Below are 27,917 nucleotides of genomic sequence, written 5' to 3' on the forward strand. Positions count from 1 at the left end.
TTTTAAGGTCAGTGTTACTGTAGTTGCTTTCAAGTGAGTTACAGGTTGGTCAAGTGTATCTGCACTCAGGTGGACTAATGAGAAGACGGGTGGGAAAGGAAAGGTAATAAGGGAGATGGAAAGGAATTAAGGAAAGGAATGCAGAAACCTTGGCGTTTATCTGTTTCCAGGCGATTTACAAGTTCTGTTGTTTTCAAAATAAACACCAAAGGGAAAGAAACTAAAATGTAATTTCTTAGGTTGAGCCATGAAGAGGAGAGGAAATGAAAAGGAAAAAAAGGAAGGGAGCGAGTAGGAGAAGAATGGAGGAGAGGAAGGTTAGGTTTCATCTTAATAAAGGGGATTTCCAGGTTTAGCCATCTTCTGACTGAGCCGGGAAGTGCAGGGAAGGGGAGGATGTAGGAATGAACAGTGTATAGGTGAGAAAAGGAAATCTGCTGTGAAGAAAAGGAAAGGAGAGAAAATAGTTAATCTATATCCAGGTCATATACGCCCATTCTCAGGAGGAGAAAAGGAAAAGAGAGGGAATGGAAGGGAGATTCGATAGTTAGTGTATCTGTATTCAGGTGATTTACAGATAGAGCCATGAAGGAAAAGAAACAAAGGGTAAGGAAAGAAGAGAAAGATTAAAGCAAGATAAGGAACGTGTTTAACAGCACTGAGGTGATCCACAGTTTAAAAAAAATGGGTTAAAGAAAAGGAGGATGGAGAAAGAAATGAAATAAAAGAAATAGTGTTGATTGTATCTGCGTGTATATAGGTGATTTACAGGTGAGACCATCCTCAAACTGAGCCAAGAAGGAAAGGAAAGGTTTGTTGCAGGGTTTGTCATCCTCAGATTGAACCAAGAAGGAAATGTCTGTGCATTACAGTATACGCCCAACAACCCAGAATGCCTTTTAACTCAATCATGCTCCATCAACTCCCAACCAACCCCCACCACACACACACACACACACACACACACACACACACACACACACACACACACACACACACACACACACACACACACACACACACACACACACACACACACACCTTCTCTCTCTCCTACACTTACACACTCACACCCTATATCACACATTTCTGCTAGTGTCCTTGTGACAGAGGATACAATACTATCTCTGATGCCTAATCCACAGCAGCATGGGGATACTGGAAGGCTCATGACACAAATTGAACATTTCAGCACGGCATGCAGGAGTGCACGGTCCAGTCTCTCCCTATCAGAAATCTCAATGACGCGTCCTTTGTGCCAATTCCAGTGCACGTTGGGGAAATGGAACACGGGATTGTGGGAGACATCTATTTTATGTTCTAAACCCTTCAATAAAACTCTCACTTCTGACCACCATCACCAGCACCTCGTTGATAACAAAGGGTGCTCTCTGTTTGTGGTTTGATGCATTGAGACATTAGCATTTAGATAACCCCTCTGAATATAGGATGTGAGGGAATTGAAAACAGTAACCAAATAAATACTGTGAATAATCAGAAGTTACATTTTGAATTAACGCAGGTTTGTCTTTTATCCTTCAAAATAATAATATGACGGCCGACAACAACAAGGGAAGCATCCGGTTTGTTTCGCTCTCCTTTTGGACAAAGAAAAACAAAGGTTTTTTATTTTTTAACAGTGGCTGAATTGACTGGTGCAGTGAATTTATTTTCACTTTAATCAAATCTGCCTTTTGACAGATATAACATCCAGTCAAAGGTATTTCATCCAACTAAAAATATAAGTAATTATAAAAGTTAACCTTTAATTTGACAAAAAACACCCAGGTTTCCTATAATTATATATCTGCAAACTGTCATTGTAATGTCTTTGTTTTTCCCCATTGTTCCCATTTTCTCCAAAAATCTTATTTAGTTGCTAATAGGAAGTCAAATAGAATGACACCAATCAGATGTCTGTACACTAAATATGGAGCTATCTTGGCAGAAAGAAACAGCTACCCTGATTCTGTCCAAAAGTTAAAAAAAAAAAACCCAGCAGCACCTCTAAAACTCAATAACTAACGCATTATATCTAGTTTGTTGAATCCATACAAACACTAACCAGCTGCTGGCAGTTCAACAGACAAAGTAGTATAACTCTCAAGAAAATAAAATGATTGTGTTTCCCAAAATGCCAAACTCCTGTAAGGTTAGGCAAAGACTATGGTTTAACATAAATATAAAAAAAGATCTGCATCATGTCACCTGTCTCAAGTCTGTGTATAAATATCTATTGAACCAAAATTATAATTTTTCCACAACCTTAAACCACTGCTTTCGTAGCCTGAACCCAACAACCTGAGGGCCGCGGGACTAATCCACCGCTCTGGACCAAACCATCCACTTTCCCTCCTCCTTAGGACTTCTGGCCAACAAAAATGTCACATTAGTAACGCTGAAAATTGCCAGTGAGTGTAATCCCAACAGCAATTACATTTCCCATAAATCTTATCTGGCAAAGCGAATTACAGAGGTAGTAGGAATGTGTTTAGCTGGTCATCGGGTTTGTTTTAAAGGGAACATTTTTGATACACTTGTAGATTTTACAAATCACACGCTTTGTTCATTATTTTTCATCAGCTACTGAATGTCAAATCGTTTATAAAACAGTTCAGTGATAGGCTGCAAATATTGAAATAAATGATAGCCTCTGTTTAAAAGCTCATATTTTTCCTAGTTGGTTCAGTTCCCAATAGTATGTGTCAGCTTTGTCCAATTCAAATTGGTCATTTAAAGTAGTCGCCTCTGCAAAAAGTGAAATAGAAAGGTTACCTTACGAGATGACAATTTTTATCTGTGAAACTGGATAATATTCAAACCAATTGGCTCGGTGATCTCATGGCCCTCTGAGTGCTGCCCTGATTCATCGCTCATCATTCTTCCCCTGTGCTCATATATTATCTTCACATCCCAGCATTTTATTTTATTTGAGTCGCCAGTCAGAGTGTGATGAAAATGGTCAGAACCTCACTGAGATCAATCTGAGCTTTGTCTTCACGCTGAGAACGACCAAAATATTCTCTTAAAGGGACATTTCCACTGACGTTGGTGTTTAGGACGTTGTTCTCCCAAAATGGACTCAAAAAAATCTTCATAGCTTTTGTTTTTACTTTTGAGATATTGGAGTTAAATCTGATCAAAATTTTGGTGGAATTCTTTTGATCTCAATGTGCATTTTCTTCTCTAAAACCAAATTCCCATTTCATCCGAGATAAAAAGGGAAGTGTCGGTGCTGCGAGGAGACCACCGAGGCAATCAGTATTCTAGTCACCTGCTGCACAACATAAAGAGCATGCTAGCAAGCTGTGGACAAAGACACCCCAACACACAGCCCACCAATGCATACGGAGCCACACACGCACACACACACACACACACACACACACACACACACACACACACACACACACACACACACACACAAACACAACCAACCGCACACATGCTTTGAAAAAAGCTTCATTGAAATAAATTGCAGCCTCTCCGGCAAGCTGCACCTACAGCAGTTTTCTTGGATCCAGCAGCCAGGCGGGGTTAGGGAGGAGGTGGGGGTGATGGGTTGGGGGGGGGCAGTGAGCTAGCAACAGATGATTAAAGCCTGACAAAAGGTTAGGAGACGTGACAACACGGCTTCAAGTCAATCAGCAGGGCGCAATATGATCACCTTTCCCAGATTCCAGGTAATGGAGAGGAGAGGAGAGGAGATGGGGGGGGGGGATAATGGAGAGATGTTGCACGACATGATCAACTTTCAACGTCCCTTTGAAGTCCAAAAATTACTCCAAAGGGGTATTTTTGCTGGACAACATTGGTGATTAAACGGTATTAGAGGGTTTTCCCCCCTCGAGCACTTGAATAACAACAGGTCAAATGAAGCATTTGCAAACGAGTAAACCTGTCCGAGTAAAAATCTGTAGGGCCTGTAGCGATGGCAGGTGGTAGTTAACGTTTCAAAGTGTAAGCCCTCCTGAATTCCTATGATAATATTTAAAAAAAAAAAAGAGAACAGGAAAGGGAAAATAAACAAAAAGGAAGAGCACAGACAGACAAAGACTTCACCTGAATGGGAGGTAGTGTTGTGGTGACGGAGGGAGAGGGAAGGAGGGAGGGAGGGAGGGAGGAGGAAGAATTTCTGAGCTGTCACATGCTACGTTAGGGCGCAAAAACAGCTCACTGTGTTATCACAAGGGCATTTTGTCATTGACGCATCCACTGCTGCTGGATTTACAGTCCAGGGCCAGCTATTACCATTGATAATTGATGGCCTGTAGGTGTGTGGATGTGGGTGAAAATGGGACGGAGAATATGTGTGGGTGAGTGTATGTACGTATGTGTGTGTGTGTGTGTGTGTGTGTGTGTGTGCTCATGTTCATGCATGTATATCCACTGTATGTCAGTGTGGCCGCCTCCCTTCCTCAGGACCACCTCCCCCATCCCCCATCCCCCTGCCTGTCAGTGGTGTGGGCCTCCGATTGGGGGGCCCTGGGCTCAGTCGCCACGGAAACTGCACCAAAGCAAACAAAGGGGTGGAACGGAGCCGAGGGGGAATACGGTGACACAAAGGGAGCTACCTAGCACAGTGGAAGATTTTCAGGAGAGGCTCACACAAAGCCGAGTTCGCCGCCGAACGGGCAAAGCCGGAGTAGACGTCGCTCGTTGTGCCTCTCATTAACGACGACGTCAAATGGTTCGGCTGCCGTGCACAAGCCTGCAGATTTCACATTAATCCCCCCCCCCCGTCTTTCCCCCTTCCACGCTTTGGAATTGCTTTATTAACATATGCAAATGACAACGTTGGGGACGTGATTAGTCAAATTGCACAAATTTTTTCTGTGATTTTCCATGCAGCGCGGACCAAAGAAAGAAAATGGAGCCGTTCCAAAGTCATTTCAATTCATCCTCTGCTTATCGTCGCTGCATTTTGTCAATCAAACTGCAGCGGGGCTGACTAAACCGATAAAGCTTTGATACCGCTTTAATTCCCACTGACGCTCCGGTGGAAAGCGGCGTTAGAAGATGAATTCGCACCAGCCAAGACAATAACAACAAAACAATGAGGTTATTAAGATTAGCTTTTGTCAATAAACATTAAACCGATTACGGCAAATTAAAACTCCAGAAGCCTGGAATAATATAAAATCCAATAATAAGGCTGTGAGATTCCCTTTAACCAAAGCACTGTTTTGTTGGCCGACGGGAACATGGGGACATACAGGAAGTCATTGTGCTAAAGCAGGGGATTACATTTTGTGAGGGGCCTGTGGTTGGTCCTGTCCACTGAGACTCATTAAGAATGGCCTTGACATTAAGGGCCCGCTCTCTTTCAACCTGTTTGCGGCCGTGATGCTGAGATCAAACGGAGTGCTATAGGTGAGGGCACTCTCAATGGCCTAAAGCTGGTCATTCATCCTTTTTTAAAGACAGGAAATCATGCTAAATGGAGGCCCCGACTCCTCCCTCTGCCTGCTAAAGAGGCTCCAGGAGCTGCAGAGTTTTTGCAGTAAAGAATTTCAAGTGGCCATGGGCCTTTGAGGGGGAGTGCAGAACCAATAAAACCCAGGATTACTTGTGTCAAAGAAACACACCTGCATTTCATACATTGTCAGGGCTTTTTTCTTCTTCCTAATCACTAACTGCAGTCAGGATGAAATGAAATTCCTCTTTTTCAGAAGAAACCCAAAACAATGTTGTTTTAGAATATTTTTTTCTCACATGTTTTTACTTGTCTCGTATGCATTTTTTCCAGTGTTTATGCTTGTGTGGTTGAAATACCGCCGATGGAATAAAGACCTTTTGTTTCACTGAGCTGACACGTCTCTGACTTCTCATCCTAGAAGTCAGAGCTCTGTGGTTTTTCATTTTGTGTTTCCATTCTTCCCTTCACATGAAGGAACTTTTACTTCTACAAAAAAACAAGCCTACCATTGTTTTTACAGCTGCATTATGTAGCTGTTAACATGAACTGGTCAATTGATTGAACGGGGAATATGGTTGAATTTGGACCACTGTGCCACAAAGAGATTAAGATGGTTTTGTGGAAACTAAATTGTTGGTTGTCCAATGTGTGAAGTCGCTGCCAATGCAGATGTTTATAGGCTAAATTTGCTTATTTTCCATCTTTATTTCAGTTTTAAATCTCTTTTAATTTGAATCCTGACATGCCACATTGAAAGTATATTCAGATAGAATGCTGTGTAAAAATCTAGTGGAAATTGAAAGCAACGCACACAGAAATATGAGATCATGAGTAACAGAATGATTTGGAGTTCCTGGTAAATGTTGAGATCAGCTGTCACAATCCAAACACACAAGTCAGTGTGATGGAGTCGCTGGTTGTGACGAATAAACGCTCCAGAAGACTGACTGCAAAAAAACACTCCTGCGATCAATGTGGTGCTCAAAAACGAGACGGAAATTTGCTTTCCGCTTAATCTGAATGCTCCTTTACAGGAAACCAGTGCCGTCCTCATCATTTATGACTTGACGCGCCAGATGTTTTGGATTAAAGGCCAGGGAAGACATTTTAATGAAGAGGCATGATTGGCCTCATATTAAAATAAAATTAAAAATTAAAAAATAAAATGATTTCATACCTGCCTGATACTCTATCAGTTCTGGAAGTACAACCTTACACAGTATCACAGTATCAGTCTCCAGTATCTGGCCTCGGGGCTGTGCATTAAGAGGAGCTGAACAGCCCTCATCGCTCTGTCACCCTCACTCTCTCCCTCCGTCTCACTCTATTCCCCCCCCCTTCCCCCTCTCTCTCTGTCCGAGACAGATGTGTGATTGATACCCGTGGTGCCGGGTGATGCGCTGCTTCTAATTTTAGCCTCGCTCACTTGGGGACTCTCACAGCAACAGGTAAATTGGACGCAGGAGCCGGAGTCCATCTGTACTGTAAATAGGCAATGATAAATTATTTTTCCATGGCAGCCGTAGATGTGAATGATGTAGCATGTGCTTCTCACAGAGCGGAACACACCATCTATAACAGCACTGTACTCTACAGTGAGTGCATGTATTTGTATGCACATAAGATATGTAAGGCCTTTTTTTTCCGAGTATGGCAATTATATGTTTTTGTTTTTTTCTGAAAAACAAAGCCCTTTCCAAAGAAAAATTTGGGGAAAAATACCAATCTTCAGCAAAAATAGATGCTTATTCTACATTATTACAATAATGATGTCATCAAATTATATCTTTATTTATTTTCTTTGGTCTTATTGTCTTAAACAGATTAAGAATAGGTATATAGAAATAGCCAATAGTCTCACTGATGATCTTGTTTACATATGTAGGTCATATAGAAGCATCAGTATCAATATGAGACTGTTTAATAACCATTTTAAAGTTCCTTGTAGTAACTTATAACAATGGAAATACAACCATGGCATAGAGAGATATCTAGGTTACTCTGTATGAATAATCTTTATCATGGAAATAGTTACATCTCTGCCACTAAAACTCGCTAGTGCACTTCAATTTTCCAAAAACAGGTTAATTGGCTCCAACCTTACACGACTAACTCAACCAATACGATTATGTTCTCCTCTAGAAGTGCTCAAACATTAGTATAAAACAACAGAAGCTTTAATCAATAAAAAAAACGGATATAACAGAATCAACTTATGACATTGGCCCAATTGCAAATTGCACCCGACATAACACCAAGAAGCATGGTTACTGCAGCCTTTGAGCTTTCTGCACTGAAGTAAACAGTCACTTACAAGGATTTATTTATGTTGACCAAAGTGATGTTTTCAGTATGAAAGAAGCATTCCCTTTTGTTCCCAGGGAAACAAAGAGTCTGAGTCTTTTTCACACTTCACTATCTAAAAATATAATTTTCCTTATTGAGAATGGACTATAGTTGTGTTCATGTTACACAGCCAGAGAGAAACTGGGTCATTTTAATCATTTGAATCTCATAAAGTAACCAGGCCAGCAATCTAACCGGCTCCATGTAGGTCAGAGTCCATCTTGGCTCCCGTGTGGTTTCTGACCGCAGCTTTCCCTCGACTGTCACTCGTGATTAATCTGCTAATGTCCGCATGCAAATTCTCCAAATAGGCCTCCGCGGCGTGACTGTACGACTAATGGGTGTCAGCGGAGACCGTTTTGCCGTGTCATGCATATGTATGAGCTTGTATATTTAGAAGCCGAGTTGTTTTTGATCACCGTGTGGAGAATGAGTGAGATGAATGGTGGTGGAAAGCTGGGGCACATTAGCAGCTGACCACCTGCTTTTCATTGCAAGCAGAAATAACAGATGGGCAGAAACAGACTGCGACACCCTGTTACCACCATGTAGAGGAGGGATGCAAATAGTGGAATTAATCATTAAAGCACGCAAATAGTTTGTGGTGTGACAAGAAAAGGTTGATTTACAGTATTTCAGGATAACAGTAGTTTAAATACATCTCTGCCTCTGGTGGATTTGAGGTATTTAAACTGTGGCCCAATTGCCTGTAAGAATGCACTAGCGCTTGTTTTGTAAGTATGGTGTTAATTGGCACTTTTGTACCCCGATGACACTATATTCTCCGAGTAAAAACAACTGCACCAATTGTTTGTCAAACACATGTTCATGTTTACCTGACACGGACCGGGACGTGTTTTTTATGACTGTTGTCTGTCTGGGGCAAAGGTGGAAGAAGCATGACATTGTTTTAGAGGCTCAAAGCTCAAATAAAGAGGAGGTCAGGGGGTTAGGTCTGAAAAAGCATTTGACTTTGACACGGAAGAACACGGTTTGATTCCCCCTTTCTTTGAAAAGTCAACCCGTTTTAGTTGTAACCAGACCAACAAAGATTCTTTAACCGTAATAAATTATTCATTTGTAACCTTAATCGAGTTGATTTTGTGACGAAACGGAATGAAACCTTACATAGAAAACATATGAATCACTGTTGCTATGGTCAGAATTGTTTTAGTAGGCACCAGAAAAAACAATGTCCTCCTGCCAAACGGGGCACCAGATTAATAAAACACTTATTTATCTATATTGGGAGCAGGTCTTCTTCATGGAGTCCGCCATGTTGCACCGCCATGTCTCTATAGTAGCCCAGAACGGAAAAACACTGGCTCTATATAGAGAGACATTTGTGTTTAGTTCTCCTACACTCTTGTCACATGGGAGAAGTTTCAGTTAGTTGCATTCTGCAACTAGATGGTACTACACCTAAAACACACTGGCTCTTTGATAGTTGAAAGTGGAGAGATGACAGAAAACAAGAGAATTTGGGAAAGATGAGACACGCCAGCCAGACTCAAACTTTGGACACGAAGCTGAAAAATATCAGATAGTGATTTCAAATAGCTCAGAAAACAACGGCAGCGTTCAAGTCTTGAAATTGTAAATGCCTGTATTGGGCTTGATTGATGCATCTTGCTTCAATTTAGTACAAAACTGTTTATTTGTATATCAGCTTTCAACAAAAAGGACATTCAAAAGCCATAAAAGGCACTGAGAAAAGATATTACAAAAAGCCTGAAAAGAAGAACAAGAGTGGAAAGAGTAACATATAATTGCAGATGAAAATAACATAGTAAGCTAGAATGAAATGAAACAAATGAAATGGGACACAGCGCAGTGTGATATTTCTAAAAGGCAGCTGCAAACAGAAACGTCTTGAGCCCTGATTTAAATCAACTGAGACTTATTTTCTGGGAGCTTGTGCAGATATGTGGTGCATATCATTGGCATATAAAATGGAAGTGGGATGCACTGTTGGTTTTATCACTGCAGCATTAACTGCAGCATTAAGCAGGTTTTTACAACAGCTCCTGCTCATCGTTGAGCTTTTTCCTTCAGTTTCTTCAGTATAATTTGTTTTCTTAGTAGTCTCTCTGGTCTCTCTACTGGTTCTTGCACCTGTTTTCAACCCATCCGGGGATCCAGCACGCAGCCATGGACCCATTGTGCAATAATGTGAACTCAACAATTCAGTCCTATTATATCTTATTTTTGTTTTTGTGTTAGTTTTACAGTTTACTTATCTATCTATCTTTACTGTTTGATCATTTATTCATTATACTTGTTTTATTTTTTTTACTAATGCCTGTTGTTATTGCATTATCCCCTTTGCTGCTGTAATTTGCAAATTTCCCTGATGTGAAACTAATAAAGGATTATCTTATTTTAAATGTATTCAGAATGATCAAGCTTTACTTTGTTGTACTTTCTTTGTACGAGTAGATATCCATTTTTTGGTGTGTATCAATTTTGGAGTGGAGGCAGTGAAGGTAATCCAATCCATGAGGGAACAGAATCATTTTCAAAATGAAAGCATCTACACACTCATTCACTTAAAATCAACATTCGCTTTGCTTCTTCTTCGCAAGTCTCCAAACACAAATAAGCTTGAGTGTTTCTGGGGACGCTGGGACACATCTGGTGCTGCCGTGTGCCAGGTCTGGTATTTAGCAGATTGTACCAATGAAGAAATCTTTCGATTAGAACTAGGAAATTGCTTCTGTCAAGACCACTCAACGGGGGGAAGATAGCTCTTTGCTTGAATTGGGTCTGAATTTGAAAAAAAAGAGGAGTAATCTAATGTGGCATCTTGATAACATGAGCTTTTCATGGAAAAAGAAAGAAAGGATATGTCCTGGTGCCAGAGGACTTTGTATTTTCTTTGTGCTGAGTACAGACATGCTCCTAATGCGTTAAATGTGTTAAAACCTTTTTTTTATAGTTCCACTGTTCTGGATCACACAAAGCACAATCGCCACTGGCCACTGATGATTCTGATTTGCTCAATAAAATCAAAGATTGCTGAGCTGCACCGTCCTGGGGGGAAAAAAAACAAACTTGTTCGAGCGGATGTAGCATGCACGAGCTCCAATTAGGCTCTCTAAATGTTTAATAAGCACACTCAATGTGCAGAATGAAATGTGCCACATGAGGCTTCAAACTGAGTGAAGGAACTGTAACTCACTCTGTTGGTTACCTTTACCTTATGGAGAGAGAAAAAAGAAATCCTTTGTAAAGGACTCAGGCATTCCTTTGGTAACCATTTTAATGGCCAATGCCTCCTGGTCAAGAGGTGGTCGCTGAATGGACTAATTCTGCAGGATTAGCCCTCTGTGGTGGTGATCCAGCCAGCCAAACAAATGTGACCTTACGGTGGAGAATATGTGCGTGCACAACTATACATTGACTCTATAGGAGGGGGGGAAGCTCAGTCAAGGGATTAGTGGGAATCAACCATTCAGGCATACCCCACCGTTTTCAGATTCTTTTACTTGACTTTGAAAGACTTGTTTAACAGAAATTACATCGCAGAAGGGGGTAACCGGTGGCAACACAAGCGAAAAAAAATACCAGCTTTATGAGAAGAGGGGGGAATTCAAGGTAAGGTAAGCCTATAGGCAGGAGGGCTAAGCAAACTCATAACATCCATAGTTTGTGCTTCTGGGATGTGTTTTCAGTGTCCAGGGGCCTAAAGAAGAAGAGTGCTGGGAGGATAAACCCACAGAGAGGTGGACATGCTAGAGCTGGAATACACAAAACACAGGCTTCACATGCGTCAGGTGACCTTTTGTTCCCAACAGGGCTCAGTTCTGCAGGACTGCACAGCCAAATAAACAGTAAATGTTCCAGAGGATGGCCTGGCCTGTGGGCTTAAGTAGCATCTGACAGACGATACTCGAGGAAAGATAGTGTAGCTGCAGCGCTTCCTGCTCTGTGTCACTGACTAAAGGTCCTTAAACACACCGGGGCAATTTGCATGTCAGTATATTTTTCTATACATTGTTTTTTTTGGTCATGAGCACTTTCACTGAGATTGTGATTATTTAACGCAGCGAAAAAGCGACACAATTTTGTTTCAGAACAAGGTGTCATTCTCTGACCTTTTGCAACGCGAAGAAAGGCATCAACCAATCACGTTGTGAAGAACGGACATATTCAAAATGTAAACCTTTATGTGCAACAACACGGAGGCTGTGTATTCTGAACCAAGACAGAAACTTTATCACTCCTTTTAACCCTAAAAAAAACAGTGCAGGTTCTTACCTTTTACAAAAAAAGACCCTTATAACTACTCTGCTGTTTACCGGAGGGAACTCAAATTCACTCAGAGCATTTTGGTAAAAGGAAACTCGATAAGATCACTCAGGCTTTAGAACAGATAGACTAGCAGACGCTGCTCTGGGTCAATACAATGCTGGTGGTTGGTCCTCTATTCAAACCTTATATTTCAGAATTGCTGCAACTGTTGTAAATTTGCATTTCTGCCGGATAGTTTTGATGCAAAATATTTGCAGGTGAGTATTTTTGCAGTTTCATTTCGATATTCATTTTTGTTGTATTTGTCACTTCCCCAGTTTGTAAAGGCCTTACCACAACATGATGGTGATTCATCCTGTGTCCAGATCACAAAAGACTTTCTGGTAGACATTTCCTTGGAAATATCATCTAGCAAACAAGAAGTGGTACCTTTTGTCAAGCATTGAACATTTCTTGCAGCAAACAAAGATGCAAGCACTTTTTTTTTAGGTGCTGGAGTGGAAAAGATGGGGGTAGAGGGTAAATGATTAGAGGGAATGAAACTACATTGATTTTGACATCTCCGCCTGGTGCGTGAGTGCACATTGTATTTCCCTTCTGCAGGGTTCTGTACAGCTGAACAGTGCACACTGTGATTTCCCCGAGCAGCGTCAATGCGAAGAAAAAAAAGTGTTTCAACGTAAACAAACCAATCAGCCAATCAATGAACACAGCGAGCCCCGAGGTGCTGCTGAGCGACTAATAAACAGAACAACAATGAGGGAGCCGACAAACAGAAAAGAGCACCTCTGTCAGAATCTCAGACGTTATTAACAGAAGATCCACAGGAAGTCGTCACAGAGCGGCTCTGACTGTTTGATGGATACGTTCTCTCTAAGTGAGGAGCAGAAACACGACAGCAGAGCTTAAAAAGCTGTGTCTAGATTTGGACAAGGATGAAAACACTAGAGAGAGAGAGAGAGAGAGAGAGAGAGAGAGAGAGAGAGAGAGAGAGAGAGAGAGAGAGAGAGAGAGAGAGAGAGAGAGAGAGAGAGAGAGAGAGAGAGAGAGAGAGAGAGAGAGAGAGAGAGAGAGAGAGAGAGAGAGATATCATCCATCTATCCATCTTCCGTAACCGCTTATCCAGTTAAGGGTCGCGGGGTGCTGGAGCAAGATCCCAGCTGTCAATGGGCGAATTGGCAGGGTTAACCCAGGACAATTCCCCAGTATCACAGGGCTGACATATAGAACAGACAACCACTCACTGTCTCACATTCACACCTACGGGCAATCTGTCAGAGTCATCAATTAACCTAACCTGCATGTCTTTGGACTGTGGGAGGAAGTCATCAAGAACCTAACCTGATGTCTTTGAACCCACGTGACACGGGGAGAACATGCAAACTCCACACAGAAGGTTGTCTGGCCCGGGAATTGAACCCGGGCCCCTCTTGCTGTGAGGCGACAGTGCTAACCACTACACCACCGTGCAGCCCAGATATCATGGTGATTTATAAAATGAAACTTGAATCCTTTCCGGCACCACTACTCTACTTTATATGCAAAATCTCAGTGAACACAGTCATGAATACAAGTATTTGGCAAGCAATTCTGAGAAAAAAATGTACAACATATAAAAACAAACGAACAAACGTGGTCTTTCTGGAATCATAGAATTATTTTATGTACCGTCTTTGGTGAAGGTTTGAATATAAAGCAGATTTACTGCTTCGAGGGCTCGCTTCATCATCCTGTTAGAGGTTTGTGAAATTTTTTTATAATTAACAAATCAATTTCTTGAGTTATGGCTAATAGTGTTTTTTGTGAGCTCACAGTCAGCTTGACCTCTGAAAATCCAAAGTCTATTCACTTTGTCGTTGATACAAGCTGGACGTTTGTGCCAGTTTTGAAGGAATTCCCTCAAGATGTTCCTGAGATATCACATTAATGACAATGGTCTGGAAAGACAGACAGACAACCCAAAAACCTAATGCCTCCGGCTACAGTTGTCGCCGATATGGAGGCAAAAAGCAGTTTTTGTAAAATAATTTGTAAAGGAGTTTTTCTAAAGCAGATATTCTGCTCCAAAACAGTCAAACGACTAGTCATGATGGAACCATGGTGCTCGTAACAGGAAGTCATGATGTAAACACTTAAAGCTTGTGTAAAAATAAAGCTTTCAATGCAATAATTAACTACGGTAGCAGATGAATCACACGGTGTCTGTTACTATGGAGTCAAGTAAAGGAATAATTTAATAAATCCACAAATTGAAGACTGGTATCATTTGGTTCATTATTCTTTATAAAGATGATATTATTAATATTTTAATTATTGCTTTCTAACCACATGAATGCATTATATTTAACATCAGTAACTGCAGTCTTCCTGTCTGCTTAACTCTCCTTATCCCCCCCTTTCTCATGCACCACAGGGGCCGTTAACATTATCGGCTTTACGACAGGACGGGTAAAGATCACCGGGATTCCTCAGGTTTAAGTCCTCTGACTATATTCTAATGCCGTCTCCATTAAAAAGCATTTATGACGGCGATGACTGAAATGAACTTAACAAGTCTGTCATCGCCGCAGCTTTGTTAGCATCAGTTGAGCCAATCGAATGTGAAATGGCTTGCTGGGTGACCAAACCCCCGACGGTGAGCTTTGAGGCTGAGGGATTTGGTCCGGGTGGACAGGTGGTTCCCCTGGAGAGGCAGGAGCTCGGTACAGAGCCTTTGAAATCTCCTCAACTGGAAAATGTGGTCGCTTTTAAGACGACAAGAGGTCTACGCTGCAAACCGAGTCATTTAATCTAGTGAAGGGTCCTAAAATCTCACCGTTTGGAGAACAAATAACGCTAAAAAGTGCTTTACTTTAAACATAAAGAATACAAATGAAATCCAAAACTTGAAATATAAAAGAAGATGAACTCATTTCAACAATTACAACAAATATAATCAGTTAAGAAGAAGCCATAAGATACAAAGTAGTGAAACATTGTGCAACATGATGAAATCAACTCCCTTGTTTCTCCATTAATAAGACTTAATTATACTAAATTATACTATGTCTTTTTTAAGACAATGTCACCTTGAAGTAGGTTGAAATACACTGAGGCAGAAGAAATTATCCTAGATTTCATGCTTGTTTTTCTACTTGAATAAAATAATGATGAAACCAGTGTTAAATTGACACAGTTCGCAGTTCGCTCTTTACATTTACTCTCAATCCTTTCGGCTTGGTTTGGCTCTGCTGTCCCTTTGTTAGAAAGTGCTGCATTTCAATCAATGAACATATTTCAAATTAAAGTTTTCAGATTGGAAATATTGCGAACCAGTGAAGTAAACAGTGTACTAATAATAGGTGGAGATTTAGGCTTCAAGACATGGAGACATGATTCACCTAATGTTGCTTATTCTGGTTTGTAATGGTCTTGCAGTCGTGCAGAACACAATCAATTAAACTTATTAGTAAGAGTTATATCTGCTAGTAAAGAGGTTTGAAACCTAATTGAGGCACATTAATATCTGAAGCTTTACTCCATGTCTCTGCTCCTTTTGTTTCTACATCTAATACGTTTTTATGCTGTCCTGTTTCTGTTATGATGTAGAGTATTTCCAGTTCAAACAGGGACAAAACACAACAGGAGCATTTGAGAGAAATACCAGAAATGAAGTGCACAAATTCTTCAAAATGAAAAACAGCCACAGGGATGCAGCCGCAACATTTTCAAGAGTGACGAGTGAAAAATGAACTGACATAACATCTGCTTTTGCTGCCCATGGCATGTTAGCAGTTGCAGGCCCAACCCGAGCAAGAGCAAACTATGGTTTGGCATCTAAAACTCTTGGTTAACGCAGCGGTAGGCAGAACATTTTTGGTGTCATTGGGCAGAACTTCTAATAAAACCTCTCAGTATATTGTATTTCAAGTGGTCTGAGAGAAAACTAGATGTTTATAGGCTTTTAGAAAATCTAGTAAGATCAATTCCTGCATAAAAAGTTGCTATTCAAGCATTGGCAACAACAGGCTGCCCCTGCAAAACAACCAAAAAAAGGAAGACAGACTTATCAAAAAGAGAATCTGACAATATCGGCAAATGTTTCTGAGATGGAAACAAAATGTTGCTAATAGTTTTTTAACCGTAGCCACAGCTTTTTATGGAATTTGAAATGTATCTGTTTTATATGTTCTGTGGAAAAATAAGACAAAACACACTATCCAAAGCAACACTTTCTCTCCAACTATGTGATAGTTTAACCTTCTTCTAACAATAGCCAAAGGTTTAAAACCGTTAGCCCACAGCTACGGTTAGCTAAACGGTGAACTATTAGCAACATTTTCTCTCCATCTCTCAAGTAGTTTATCTTTCTGCTAAACATAGTCAAAGGCTAAACCTCTGACTATCAAAGTCAACAACTGTGAGCTCGCAGCTACGGCTGACAGAGGGCTAAGTTATTACATTACATTACATTACATTACATTACAGTCATTTAGCAGACGCTTTTATCCAAAGCGACTTACAATAAGTGTATTCAACATAGGTATTCAAGAGAACTACTAGTCACCAGAAGTCATAAGTGCATCTCCTTTCTTAAACAAGCATCTTAAAGCATAAACCAGAGCAAAAGTATAGTGCAGAAACAAACTAATATGAATACAATAAGTGCAACAAACTAATACGAATTAGCAACATTTTTTTCTCCATCTCTGAAACGCTTCACTTTGGTTTTATGTAAAAACCCTGCCTGCCGCAGCTTTAAAGGTGTGGAAAGCAGGTCTGTGACAGGATGTGAACTCCAGTCTTCCTCATGAATGTCAGATGTGCCACAACAAACCGATCCACCACACCAGCATCCACAGCCATGCTACAGTATAACCCCTCACGACCTCTTGCAATGGCCTATATGGATTAAATTCCAAGGATACTGCTGGCATGCCTTATAGGGAAGGATCATCTGAAATATTGTAGGATTATTGGTTGAAATTTTGGTTTATGCCTAAATTTAAACCACTGAAAACAAGAATTTTGGGAGCAGGTTAAATACATAGAAGTTATGATAGAGAAAATGAACAATAACACTGTTAAATAGACATGTTTCTCTTAATTTTGTCTATAAATCTGACCTCAAACAGGGTTGGACATGCTTCTCTTCTCTATCAATGCAATATGTGAAAAAGATTGATTTGAGCCGCCTGTATAAACCTGCCTCCGGCTGCTCCAGTGAGTGAACCGTCCAGTTATCTGACGTTCACTCCTTCATGACAGCTGACAGGTGAGAGGAGAATATGTGGGGGCGAGATATCTTCCTGAGGAAATGCCAGAGACACTGACCTCTAAGTTTCACTCGGATCAGTGAACACGGATATTATCTTCCCCACATGCACACACACACACACACGCACACGCACCCACACAGACACACACATTAAACATTTATGTGTTCAAGGACCCACACGTTACACACACAATACGCTTTCACATCCACAAATCAGTCACCTCGCGAGTGCACAATAATGTTGTTGACGTTAATGAGGAAGGGGACACGCTCATGAAGGCAGCTAACGATGCCAGTCATGAAAATATCACACTGATGGTCCGCGTAACAAGCCATCATGTCAGTGAATGAGTCATCGATTAACATGGATTCTTTTCCAGTGTACACATGTGGAGCACTTCCTGATTTAAGCCAAGCGAGCCAATCACAAGAAGGAGCAGAATAAAGGCAGCGTATGCAACACGTGAAGGGTCTCTTTATTTATCTTTAACTTTATCTACAGCCTGAGGTTTTTGTTAAAGTGCACTGGAAAAGAAACTCAACCATGTATCTCAAATAGTAGCAGATTTTTTCTCATATACTCTGAGGTATATTTTCAGGGTAAATATTCACATGTTTTAAAGTTTCAAGTAAAAACCTTGTGGATCAGATATTAAATTCAGATTTCCTGCAGCAGCCTTGTTTTAGTTTTCTGGCCACAATCTTTCACATGAAAAACAACACCTCGACTTTTTGATCTCATGCAACAGTTGTGCGTCACGCACCAAAAGGCAAAATACACTACGTGGCCAAAAGTATGTGGACAGGTTATCATTAAAACTTTATTTCAAAAGTAGAGCAACTCTAAATGAAGACGGCAGCCTATCTGCAGTTTCAAGCTTTCAGTTTTACTCTCAAACCTGCACCACCATTATCCAGTAGATTCAGACAGGAAACAACAGCAAATGGATACCGGTTTCATAAATAAGATGATCTCGTCAGAGGCAAAAACCTTCAAAAACATCCAGGGCTCTCAATATCTTAACAATTTCTAAGCCTCCATTCTTCTTTCTTTCAGGCTTTCCACTAAAGTTTGGAACCTGGCTGCAGGAATTTGTTTCCATTCAGCCACAAAAGCATTACTGAGGTCCAACACGGATGTTGGATGATGATGATTTCTGACTTACAGCTGGCGTTCAATGCATCCCCAAGATGTTGAGTTCAGGGCTCTTTGCAGCACTAAAATATATTTAATATGTAGCAAGAAGATTTCCCTTCAGTGGAACAAAGAGCCTCAGGTCAAAAGTAAACAGAAGAGACGGGGGAGTTCACATTCTAGTGTAAATCAAGTTACTTTATCATGATGAGAAGGCATTCAAGTGGTGATTAGCTTGATTCATGATAACCGAGAGGGTCTCACTATAACTAAGATGAAAGAGAAATATGAGAAACACACATTTATATGGGAGAAGAAAGAAAAATGTTAACAGGAAAAGAGTCATATTTGAATTTCTGGCTTTGGTTTTCAGCTCACTGACAGCCTTGAATATCATTTACCATCCTCCAGCTGATTGCAAATCTGAAGTCTGGTTTCCTTTCTATATCTAAATATTAATAGTCTCCATTACACGAAAATTACTTTCATCTCCGACCCACATGGAGGGATTAGATTTTAATCAACGCATTAAATATGGCTTTCTGTTCCTGCAGATGGGAGAGGATGGCAGGCAGTCAATTAGTATCATGCTCTGTTTGCAGTCACACAGTGAAGCCTGATAAAGTCTTTGTTATCACAGAGGCTGTAAAGAGCACAAACAAAAAAGACAAATGTGAAATGTGGGAATGAGGCAACATAATGATGAGCTTCTGTCAAGGATCAATGCTTGAAAAACAGCGTTTGAAAATATATATTTTTTTGAATTGATAGCCTCAAATACTCAACTTCAAAGTGAATAAATGGAGTGTTTGTGTTCTCCAACTCACGCTACTCAAGATTTAAACTGGTAACATATCTGATGCTCAATCTTCAATCACAGCTTCTCCAACATATTAATGTCTGTTGTACTTTTTGCTTCCATTGTGATGCTGGTAATCAAAATGGAAAGATGCTTTGAAGTATTCGCAAATATTCACAACATCAGTAGCAAAAATGTGATGACTTCACATGACTTTTTAAGGGAAACTCACTTTGAAGCAGCCATTAAAACTCCAACAGAAGACATGCTACATACATACATGTAAATACATAAATGTGTAGAGTACACACAGGAAACAATGACCCAAAAATGAAGCTTAATCAAAATCAAATCAATGAAAATCAAATTCTAAATAAAAGCTTTGCAAATTTAAGAACAGAAAAGATCCAGGTACCATTTGATTTATTTGATTTAGTGTGCTTTTTTTTGCATTAGAGGAGTCCAACTATAACATATCTCTTAAAGAATCATCATCATTCTTGTGTAGTACCAGTAGATGTCACCTCTTTCTTGATTCACATTTTATTTAACATGTATTTAATTGACAGTTTAAGTCACTTGGAACATTTAATTGTCTCTCAGCGTAACATATTACGTAAACGCTAAATCAAAAGTAAAGTTGAATCAGTCTATTAGTCAGTAAGCTGTGCAGCTGATCTGATCCTGACAGAATGTGATCATTCACTTGCTCCTCCATAAACCTTCACTAAACCAGAGTGAATCCCAGGTGAGATCAATAAAGGGCTGATTAGCTTGATTATCTCTCTGCTGGTTGGTCAGCTGGGGGTATTTATGCCGAGAACAAAGTGACTTACATTGTGTTGTTTGAGGCTCAGATGCTCAAAATGTCTCAGTTTGCCATTTTTATGTTTATGCTTGTGACGTCTGCTGTTTCAGCAAAACACTTTTTCAGTGAGAGGCCGAGTTGTTACAAGCCAATGCCGAGGAAACCTGACTTTGGGGTGAAGTAAGTAGCTTGATAAAATTTCATAATTGGGCTTTAGCTTTTTGTGTTTTCTCATCTTTTAACATCCTGCTAGGTGTGATGGTTTTTTGCATCCAAAGAAATTAAAAATGCATGTATTTTTTTTTTGTGTGTGTATTGCATCACATTTTGAATAGTTTTCAATTTACTTTAAAGATGAGATGCATTCTAACTGAATGCAGTAAACTGAAAAAAAGGTTTCCACGCTGTTTTTGGCCAACATTGCACTTCACATGCTCTGATTGTTTTAAGGTAACAGATGTTTGAGGTTACATGTAGATTCTGGGACTTGTACACAACTCAAATTTGCACAATTTCTCTCATAGTTGTGACATTAACAGAGTTTACTCACCAGGTGCTTGGCTTCATTCAGATCTCTGCGTGGTTTGCATTAAGTCATTTTGTCTGAGACCAAATATAATGCTCTTTATATAGTTGGCTCAGATCAATTTCAGAATTTGCTGTAAAATGCAGATTTTTTTGCCTCTGCTTCACTGTAACCTTTCAGAAACTTAAAAGTACAGCGGTGTAACTGTGATCCTGCTGTTCTCTAATCTCACTGCTTGTAAAACCACTGTCCTCCCACAGAACCGCAGCTCGCGCTCATGAACTTCTGAACCTCGTCCAGTTGCCAAAGTCCTGGGACTGGAGGAACGTAGTCGGCATGAACTACGCCACCACGACTCGTAACCAGCACATCCCTCAGTACTGCGGCTCCTGCTGGGCTCATGGCAGCACCAGTTCGATGGCAGGTCAGACATTTCCTCTGCTGCTGCAGCTTGTGTTTCAGTCAAACTGGAAGCATTTCCTGACTTTCCTCCTGATGGTATTTTATTAGCAAAGTTGAGTTTTAACAGAATGGAAGAAAAAGCAAGGGTACACATTTTGATGTACAAATTCTGCCTTCAACACTAAATATACTTGTCTGTCTACATATAAATGGTCACATTTTTACAAAGCCCTACAGATGAATTCCATTCGCATTCATTAAAATGTCAGGAAGACCTCTCTTCCTTCAACATAAACCGTTTATTTGTTTTAGCTTAGACATCTGGGACTGTAATTTGCTTTTGGCCAGCAGTTAAATAAAATCAGTGCCTCCTGACCTTAATTGGTACAAACATTTTCCTGGCTCTGACTTCCTACATGTATATTGCAGACAAAAGTGTCAAATCCTGGCCAAGAAAAGTTGCAACATAAAGTTGTTTAATTCATAAGGCTAAGAATTGTAATATTTGCAGCTTTAATATTTTTGCATGCACTAAAGGACCTTTGTGCTCCACATGCCTGACCTTGTGCTAATCTTGAGGTGTTTCAGAGTTATCCAATAGTTCTGGTGCACCAGCTCTGACTTCTTTCTAAATTTGGAAACTGCATCACTGAAGATAAATCTGACTATCTTAAGAATAGCATGCAAATTTAATCTTCACAAAATAACAGATGGGATCATCTGTGATATCAAATCACAAGAGATGCGTGCTGAGCTTTTCCAAAAACAATTACCGCATTTGAGGGAAACTTTCTTCTCTCCCTCTTTCATGTAGATCGTATCAACATAAAGCGGAAGGGAGCTTGGCCGTCTGCTTATCTGTCCGTCCAACATGTGGTAAACTGTGCTGAGTGCGGAACCTGTCACGGAGGAGACCACGGAGGGGTGTGGGAGTACGCACACAAAAATGGCATCCCTGATGAGACCTGCAACAACTACCAGGCCATTGACCAGAGTAAGGACTCATCAGTATGACAGTAGGCACTCTATTCTATTGTTGTATTTGGTTTTATACCATGCTTTGACTACTTTTTTTTTTTTTTTTTTTTTTTCCCCTCCCCCCCTCAGAATGCAAACCATTCAATGCATGTGGGACTTGCACAACTTTTGGAAAGTGCAACATCGTGCAGAACTATACTTTATGGAAAGTAGGCGACTATGGCGCCATCAGTGGACGGGACAACATGATGGCAGAAATCTACACTGGAGGACCAATAAGGTTGAGTTAAACTTTAATGTGTGTATATATATATATATATATACATATATATTTAAACTAGTTCAGCAGGGAGTTCTGTGAATGCTGCATTTGAAATGTTCAGCTTTCAAAATTCCCCCTACAGCATTGAGTTTGATGATGGCTAATAACTTAAAATTCTCTTCCAGCAGTGGCCATGAATACCAAAATCACTTTTCTCTCACCTCAAATCGTATCCATTTATTTTCCCCTTTCCTCAGCTGTGGCATCATGGCCACAGACACGCTCGACGCATACACCGGCGGTCTGTACTCGGAGTACGATGCGTCACCTAGCATCAACCACATTGTGTCAGTAGCAGGCTGGGGGATTGACAACGGCACTGAATACTGGATTGTGCGTAACTCCTGGGGAGAGCCATGGGTGAGTTAGAGTAACTTCAGGAGCCTCAGTGCTTGCATGATTCTGTTGCTTCTAAATTTGGCATTTAACAAGTGAATGCAATGCACCTCTTGTGATTATATGTGTATGTCATTTTTATTTATTTTTTCCTCCTTTAGGGTGAGAAAGGCTGGCTCAAGATTGTGACAAGTGCCTACAAAGGAGGAACTGGAAAGAAGTACAATCTGGCACTGGAGGAAGATTGCATGTTTGGAGATATGATTGTACCTTTAACCTACCTGTAGATGTCAACAACCACATGTGTAATTCCTCTGAACATTAATCTGGATAACCTGTTGTAATTCTTATTGCATGTAATCTTGTATTTAAAGTAACTGGAGTTGTCATGATCTGATCAAGCCAGTGGAATACATTATTACTTTATCCAGTGATTTTTGTCCTGTTTTGACTCGGAAGAAGAATCTGAAATAGAGTTTTGCCTCTATGGTTTTTAGAGGGGTGATGCAATTTAATGCTGAGGTAGTATTAGAAGATTAATGTAAAATCAAAAGCTGAGCCATCTCTAGAATGCATCAAGATTTCTACATTGACACAAACTTCTCTTCTTAAACTCTTTGCATCACCACAATTGGTTAAGTGAGGTTTTATAGAAACTATTAATCTCCTAGCTGGGACAACTTCTAATATGTAGTTGAAAGATGCAACTGTTTGCATGAGTATTATTCCTCATGAAAAATGTATATAAAGTGAACCTAAAACTAGAAGGTTTGTAAGGATGCCTGAAATGGAACAAAGGACACTAAATGCTTGTAGCAAGCTGGATATAATTTGAATACATGGGGAGGCTTATGGATTGCTACACCTGAGGCCATATGCTCCACAAGCTTAGAAGTAGCTGCCCTATGCACAAAAAAGGCACTCTGGTAATGGCCAAGTAGTGAGAACTTGATCTCCAGGGAAAAGTGCACATATATTTCTCTGGAGGTACTTCACTTGTTCTGATACAGAAATGTGTTTTTTCTTCTACAGTTCCAAGGCAAATCAGCTTCTGCCTAGATGTGCATGCAGACTGTTCCAAGGTCAAGATGTAAGGGAGTGACGAGACAAAAAATGTCAGCCCTCCTGTCATTACCTTGAAACTCCAGGTCACAGGAGAACTGACCTGAGGCCGGACGCTCCCAAAAAGCTGAATGACATTTACTTGTTCTACATCTCTGAGCTTGATAAACAGAAGCACCTCCATTATTATTGACTGACACGCTTTATTAGCTTCAGTTCTGTCATGCTCCTGGAGTAACATTCAGTTTAATCACCAGTTATCTACAGTGGCACACGTAACTGTACAAAGGCATCCTGTGTTTATGTGCAATTACAAAGAACCCATTTTCTTGCTGTTCAGCTGGGGAACAAAAGAAAAACTGAGCACTTAGATATTTGGTTCAGGGGGACGTGACAATAATAAAAATGCATAAACACAAGCTGCTGTGCTTTGCTGCCGATATGGAAATGCTTCCCATTAACTGCAGTTTCCATTCAGCATCTCAGGGGAGAACAAAGGATAATCAAACCTTATGCGGCGCTGTTAACTTCAAGCCTCCAAAAACCAAGGCGAACCTTAAGCCTGTAAAGCTGCGGCGTGTCCAAGTAGAAACCCACTGTGAAAACAGATATTGAACATAATTTGGTTGCTCGATATTATGCGATCAAGCAGCCCCCGCCCTCGAGCAATCGTTCACGTGAAATCAAATTTTGCGCACTGATTAAATTTCCTGCATGTTTTCTCATTTGCATAATCACAAACAGAGCTCTAATGGCTGTGAATGAAAACACATGGTAATCTCTGGGTCTGAGGCTCAAACAGAAAAGAGCCGTCTTTCCGGTGTAACGGGGGAAAAAAAGAAAAGAAATGGGTATGAAAAGAGCAGGATGCAAATGCACACGAGCCATTTTCATACTGAGTAATTCAGCATTCATTTTCATTACGGCAATCAATACGGCAAAATGGATTTTTCAGCAATTCCTGCAAACCCATTATGTATTGTTTCATGATCAATATGTCGCTCTAAACACGCAGATGGAGGGGGTGGCTGTTATATGTATAAAAAAAAAGAGTAGTACTGAGGTCCATTGGTGGTGCGAGGCCTGGATTATCAGTTTAGATAGAGTTCAAGGGAATATCCACTTCTAAAGTATCTTTGAGCAAGGCATTGAAATGATTTATCCACGGCAGCTGCCTGTAGCAGCAGTGTAGGAGTACGCACAAAGCTTCCCTGTGTGTTTGTGTGTGTGTGCGTGCTTTTGTGTAATCCTTTTCCAGTGCATTCACCCTCTCCAAGGCCACTGCTGAAACTTGCCTCATGAAATAAGCAACAGAGAGCGAAGGATCACCAGACAGCCACAGAAACACATTTCACAGTAGAAAGAGTGTTCTCTGATTTAGCCTAAGAGGTTGCAGACACCATGTTAATGATTGAAAACATGCCCAAATGATACGTATAAATTATTACTAGCGGTATGAGCAGATGCAATAAGGGTCGGGGAAAAAAAAAAGGGATAGGATTTCTTCATGCATTCCACAATACCATCAATCATTCATTTATCACGTCAAATATGGATCGAGCTGTGTTTTTTCCGCCCAAAACACGAGTCCTGGATCACAGCACGGAATGTGTTGATTATAATCATAATGCATGAAGCAGATTAGCTCGACGGGATGGAAGAAATCACACATTATCAAACCCCCTAACTTCAGCAAAAGGCACGTCTGGGCTGATTTGCATTGCATGATACGTCTTAAGCAAAAAAATATGAAAAAAATGTACATGCAAGTCTCACATTGCTAATGAGCCCACGCAGGAAATATGATTTGGTCATTAGGAACAAAGCGTGTTCCTCAGCCAGCCACCGCTTTTCCTGATGATGTGCGGTTTTTTTTGTCCTGCTGTCAAGCTAGAAAACGAAAGAAAAAACACTTACACAACAATCACTTAGTCGGTGTGATTCCTAAATCGATTTACAGGCCACAGCCACCCCGCTGATGTTATGCATCATTCCGCTGCTAATCTCACTTCCTTGTCCGATATACTCGTGCGACCTCGAGGCAGCCGCGGGATTACCTTGAGTTAATGGACGAGCATTAATCCCTCTTAGTCACGACAAAATTAAGAAATAATACGGCCATGAATACTTCAGCGGCGCTGCAGCAACACGGGGAAGAATCTGCTCGAAGAATCTGCCCCGGCTTGCAGAAAAAGAATTGCCGATTTCATACATTATTAATGCGTCGTCATAAAATTCATATTATTTTGCGACAGGCTCCCGAGTGCTCCAATGAGCAGTCAATACTATTTCAAACTAACTTGCTGAACACACAGAGCAGAGAGAAATGGCCTCTGAAACATCAGAGTTCGTTGGGCCGTGCTGTTTTTCTTGTTCTGCTTTTATCTCTCTGTCTCCTAAGGTGGTGCATTCTTATTAGATCCCTTAAAAATAGATGTGGGCCTTCCGAACCAGTGAGTTTTCTCGCAGCCTCCCCCCTGGAAGTTTTAATTAGAACACCAGTCGCTCGTGTTATCGTTGTTTCAAGAGGGCCGCTTCCACATTCCTGAGCTGCCCACTTCATCACAGGATCAGAGGCCTGCAGCGAGCGGACCGTTTATGACGGCCGCCTCTGGAGGAACCAGAATCCGGATCCCTTCTATCACTGATGGAGAGCCAATGTGCTCCGATTTGATAGACGGGATTATTGTCGCATAGGTGATAAGCGTTGTAGATGTATAGACTCCTAAAGAAAAGGAACGGTGCAAGAGCAGCAGATTATACTTATCCCCCAGATATGTGCATATTACAAGAAAAGAAATAGACAAGAAGAGCCCTAACACTCAATACCCGCCATACTTGGAGCTCCCTGGATCATGACCACTGTGAAAGGTTATTCTGTGTTTTTGTTATTGATGTTTAAGGCAACAACTCTGTGCTTTCCAGAAAAGCTGAAGGCAACATGGTCTGTTTTGTACAAGATGTTTCTTTTAAAAACTCTTACAACCCCAATAGATGTGTCTGTTTACAGTGTGGAAAAGCCAACACAGTCTCTCCAGTTGTTGCTTTCAGACCTAAATGATTGAATGATGCAATTTTTTGGGGGGGAAAGGTCTTGAGTGCCAAATATCACCCTATTTCCCAGCTTTACATAAAAGTGAAAAAAGGACTCCAAACCCCAAAGATCTATGACGATCGATGATTTTCAAGATTTCTGCAACATCGACCCCGTACCGATGTATTGGGATATAATGAAATAGTACGTGTTTTTATTTACTTATTTACTTCTTAATCATCTTATTTTATTGATAAGCTCTCTGACATAAAAAATCAAGCAAAAATCTAGACCTATTTCTTAACAGTTTTCTAGGGAACTTCTTTTGAGCAAGGAAATAGTCCCTTAACCAGTGTGTTCTGTGGATCCAACCAGATTAATGATGCTGCTGTTATGATTCTTCAGCTCTGTAAGTGCCACTAGAGGTGAGTGAGAAGAGTGAACTGACCCTTTAACAACACTACACACGTGTTGTTCTGCTTTACATTAGTTGTACAGATTCCTCATTAGACCTTCATCCAGTCTTATGTGTATTTTATTCAGTGTCATGAGTCCTAATGTCATTGATTTGTGCAGTTTGGTTGTGCGCTCCTTGTTGCCTCTGTGGAATCACAATATACTAATGGCATCTGGCTGCTGGGGACTTTCATCTTCCAGCCAGTGTCCATCATTACTGTAGGTTTGGTTTGGCACTCTCATTCACTGGGGGGGGGAGGAGTTCATGGTTTGAATGAACTGACCTGTAATTGCACTATGCTGCCCCCTGTTGAAGAGCAGCTCTGCATGTTGTGTTTACATGAGGACCGGGTGGACTGATGTGGTGTTTTGTCTGGATTGTATGAGCTTTTAATGCCAGTACTGGCAGCAGATCACAGTCCAGTAGATCTATCTATTACACCGAGATGTCATATAAGGGTTGTTTACAACTCTGGAGGAAAACAGACGTTTTTACACAGATTTATGAATAGTTATACCTCAAAAATATGGCTGGTTATTTGAATAGAAAATCACCCTGTCCACTACAATAAGCCATACACCTCTTCAGTGTAAGGAAACATGGGTGTCTGGTTGATATTGATATCATATTGGCTCCATGTCGACATAAGCACCAGCACACACACTGTTTTCTCCCCGGACAGGGAACAAAGGGGCCTCTGCTGCTGCTGCTGCTGCTGCTGCTGGCACACAGGGGGTTAAAGTTGGCTGACTGTATTCACACTCAATGATTAACGATATTGA

At 40.7% G+C, this 27,917-nt stretch overlaps 1 protein-coding gene across 1 annotated transcript; it reads left to right on the forward strand.

Annotated features, from left to right (window-relative positions):
- Window positions 1-20,041: 20,041 nt before the first annotated feature.
- LOC129090223 (cathepsin Z-like) lies at window positions 20,042-22,979 on the forward strand. Its single transcript, XM_054597776.1, has 6 exons — window positions 20,042-20,198; window positions 20,805-20,968; window positions 21,761-21,940; window positions 22,054-22,204; window positions 22,444-22,606; window positions 22,744-22,979. The coding sequence occupies exons 1-6, from the start codon at window positions 20,068-20,070 to the stop codon at window positions 22,867-22,869; spliced, it is 915 nt and encodes a 304-aa protein (XP_054453751.1). The 5' UTR covers window positions 20,042-20,067; the 3' UTR covers window positions 22,870-22,979.
- The last annotated feature ends 4,938 nt before the right edge of the window (window positions 22,980-27,917 follow it).

The sequence above is a fragment of the Anoplopoma fimbria genome, chromosome 4 (assembly GCF_027596085.1).
Source record: "Anoplopoma fimbria isolate UVic2021 breed Golden Eagle Sablefish chromosome 4, Afim_UVic_2022, whole genome shotgun sequence".
Lineage (NCBI taxonomy): Eukaryota > Metazoa > Chordata > Actinopteri > Perciformes > Anoplopomatidae > Anoplopoma > Anoplopoma fimbria.

What these genes read in the sequence shown, in the direction of transcription:
- LOC129090223 (XM_054597776.1), top strand. Translation starts at nt 20,068, where the DNA reads ATGCTCAAAATGTCTCAGTTTGCCATTTTTATGTTTATGCTTGTGACG. An exon ending in CAGCACCAGTTCGATGGCAG is followed by an intron (nt 20,969 to 21,760) that starts GTCAGACATTTC and finishes TCTTTCATGTAG; the next exon opens with ATCGTATCAACATAAAGCGG. An exon ending in TACACTGGAGGACCAATAAG is followed by an intron (nt 22,205 to 22,443) that starts GTTGAGTTAAAC and finishes CCCTTTCCTCAG; the next exon opens with CTGTGGCATCATGGCCACAG.